The sequence below is a fragment of the Tinamus guttatus genome, unplaced genomic scaffold (genome assembly GCF_059628265.1).
Source record: "Tinamus guttatus ecotype Peru unplaced genomic scaffold, ASM5962826v1 Tinamus_guttatus_pri_ptg000198l, whole genome shotgun sequence".
Lineage (NCBI taxonomy): Eukaryota > Metazoa > Chordata > Aves > Tinamiformes > Tinamidae > Tinamus > Tinamus guttatus.
This window is the reverse complement of record NW_028288732.1, coordinates 1,284,817-1,287,932: the sequence shown is the minus strand read 5'-3', so window position 1 is coordinate 1,287,932 and position 3,116 is coordinate 1,284,817. Positions and strand designations below refer to the sequence as shown.

The window sequence follows — 3,116 nt, the reverse complement described above, 5'->3', positions numbered from 1 at the left end:
CGGGCCTGGGGAGGCAGGAATGGCGGCAGGGGCGGGGGGGTCGGGGCTGCTCTTTGGGGGCTGGGGGGGACAGGGCGGGCGGAGCTGAGCGGTGCACACGCGGGTCGCGGCCGCCCGCGGGCCGAGTGTGGTGGGGGGGGGCGGCCGTCGATCGGCTCCCACCACGGCTTCTCCCAGCCCCAACACCAACTTTCCAATAATAATAATAATAATAAAACGCACGTAGCAACAATGCTGTTTACCCACTTCCTCCAAAAGGCGTGTGTGACCTGTTGCTGGAGGGGGCGATACAAAAGGCTGCGCAGCGGCCGCCCGGGCCGCCCCCGGGTCCGCCCCCCCCGCCGAGCGCCCGCCCCGTTTCATGCAAAACCAGGGGTAGAGACTTGTCCTCAGTGGCGGAGCCGCCGCGCGCTGATTGGCCGCGGCCCGCGCATTTATTGCCTGACAAGCCCCCGTCACATGGATGGTTGTCTATTAACTTGTTCAAAAAAGTATCAGGAGTTGTCAAGGCAGAGAGAGAGAGTGTGTGTGTTTGCAAAAGGGGGGAAAGTAGTTTGCTGGCTCTTTAAGACCGAGGTGGAGAGAGAGAGAGAGCGAGAGAGAGGCAGCGGAGAAAAGGGGAAAAGGAGGAAGAAGTTTTTTTTTTTTTTTTTTTTTTAATCGAGACTCCGGCGTTCATAATAGCAGTTATTAGCATTATTAATCCACCAGCGAAGAGGAAGATCCTGATCTTGATCCAAGTGTGGTTTTGGGGAGTCCCCCTCCCCCCTTTCCTACCCCTCCCTAGGAAAAAAAAAAGGAAAAAAAAAAGTCCGGCTCGGGACTTTGCCGCCGCCGCTCGCTTCTCCTCTCCAGGCTGGTCGCAGGCAAAAGTAGTTTGAATGTACAACATGATGGAAACCGAGCTGAAGCCGCCCGCCCCCCAGCAAACTTCGGGGGGAGGCACGGGCAACTCCAACTCGGCCGCTAACAACCAGAAGAACAGCCCGGACCGGGTGAAGCGGCCCATGAACGCGTTCATGGTGTGGTCCCGCGGGCAGCGGCGCAAGATGGCCCAGGAGAACCCCAAGATGCACAACTCGGAGATCAGCAAGCGGCTGGGGGCCGAGTGGAAACTTTTATCCGAGGCGGAGAAGAGACCCTTCATCGACGAAGCCAAGCGGCTCCGAGCTCTGCACATGAAGGAGCACCCGGATTATAAATACCGACCCCGGCGGAAAACCAAGACCCTCATGAAGAAGGATAAGTACACGTTGCCGGGGGGCTTGCTGGCGCCGGGCACCAACACCATGACGAGCGGGGTCGGGGTTGGGGCCACCTTGGGAGCTGGGGTGAACCAGCGGATGGACAGTTACGCGCACATGAACGGCTGGACCAACGGGGGCTATGGGATGATGCAAGAGCAGCTCGGCTACCCGCAGCACCCGGGCTTGAACGCGCACAACGCGGCGCAGATGCAGCCCATGCACCGCTACGACGTGAGCGCCCTGCAGTACAACTCCATGAGCAGCTCGCAGACCTACATGAACGGCTCGCCCACCTACAGCATGTCCTACTCGCAGCAGGGCACCCCGGCCATGGCCCTGGGCTCCATGGGCTCGGTGGTCAAGACGGAATCCAGCTCGAGTCCCCCCGTAGTCACTTCGTCGTCTCACTCGAGGGCTCCTTGCCAAGCGGGGGACCTCCGGGACATGATCAGCATGTATCTACCAGGTGCGGAGGTACCAGAACCAGCTGCCCCAAGCAGACTTCATATGTCCCAACACTACCAGAGCGCACCTGTTCCTGGCACAGCCATTAATGGCACACTCCCTCTATCGCATATGTAAGACAAAAGGGGCCGGGGGCGGGGGAAAGGAAAACTAAACTAAACACAACGAAACAAACAAACAACAAAAGAAAAACTTTTATTAGAAATTCTGGACTTTTTTTTTTTTTTTTTTTTGTGGACTATTTTTGTACAGAGAAAACCTGGGGGCGGGGCGGGGAGGGCGGCGTGGGGGAGGCGGGGGGGGGGGTAAACCCGACGAGGAACTTGTATAGATCGTGGAGGGGAAGCAACTACACAAAACTTTTAAAAAGTTCTAGTGAATACGGTGGGAGCTTTGCAGAAAGTTTGCGAAAGTCTTCGCCTATAATATTTAGAGCTAGACTCAAAGAGCGCAGAGGAAAAAATGTTTTAATATTTGCAGGCAACTTTTGTACAGTATTTATCAAAATAAACATGGCAATCAGAATGTCCGCTGGTAATATAGAGAGGGAAAAAAACCAACAAATCCGAGGATTTGCCAATTATTTTTTAAAAATAGAGTCTACTTGGAAGATTGCGGCTTTGGCAGCTGAATTTCTAGCAGCTGCAGGAGGAGAGGAAATTATTTTGCAGCATTTGGACGTTTAAATTGTTTAGAAATTGTACAAAAGGCAAAAAGTAGGATGAGTACGCGCGAACCATGAGCGTGGTTTGCTATAAAAGGGCAAACGTTTAGATTGTACTAAATTCTTTTTTTTTTTTTTTTTACTTCTTGTTTTAAAAAAATGCCATGCAGGTTCACATGCCGTTTGTTAATTTATGATAACTTTGTTTCCAGACTTCATCCTGTTCAGAGAAAAGAAAAAGGAAAAAAAAAGGAAAAATACCAACCTGAAATTACTGTGTTTGAAATATTTTCTTATGGTTTGTAATATTTCTGTAAATTTATTGTGATGATATTTTAAGTTTTTTCCTCATTTTCCGTAGTTGTATTTTAAAGATTCGGCTCTGTATTATTTGAAATCAGTCTGCCGACAGTCCATGTATATATTTGAACTAATACCATCCTTATAACAGGTACATATCCAAGTTAAGTTTTTACTCCATTATGCACAGTTTGAGATAAATAAATTTTTGACATATGGACACTGAAGTTACGCTTGAGTCTTGGATTTATTTTTTGTAACGCAAGATTATTTTTTATCAAATCCTGCATTAGAAGGTGATATCGTTGTGAGCAATTGTGTAGTATAAATAATGCAGTGTATGTATGTATATAACATGTGCCATATATTTTTATAGCTCTGTTTAGAGTACGGTCTCTCTAGGCGGTACCGGCGGTGGCTGCGCGGCGGGGACGCGAGCG

General features: G+C 50.2%; 1 protein-coding gene across 1 annotated transcript; it reads left to right on the top strand.

Moving 5' to 3' along the window:
* Positions 1 to 444: 444 nt before the first annotated feature.
* On the top strand, positions 445 to 2,524 carry SOX2 (SRY-box transcription factor 2). Its single transcript, XM_010218792.2, has one exon. The coding sequence runs from the start codon at positions 882 to 884 to the stop codon at positions 1,827 to 1,829; it is 948 nt and encodes a 315-aa protein (XP_010217094.2). The 5' UTR covers positions 445 to 881; the 3' UTR covers positions 1,830 to 2,524.
* Positions 2,525 to 3,116: the final 592 nt, after the last annotated feature.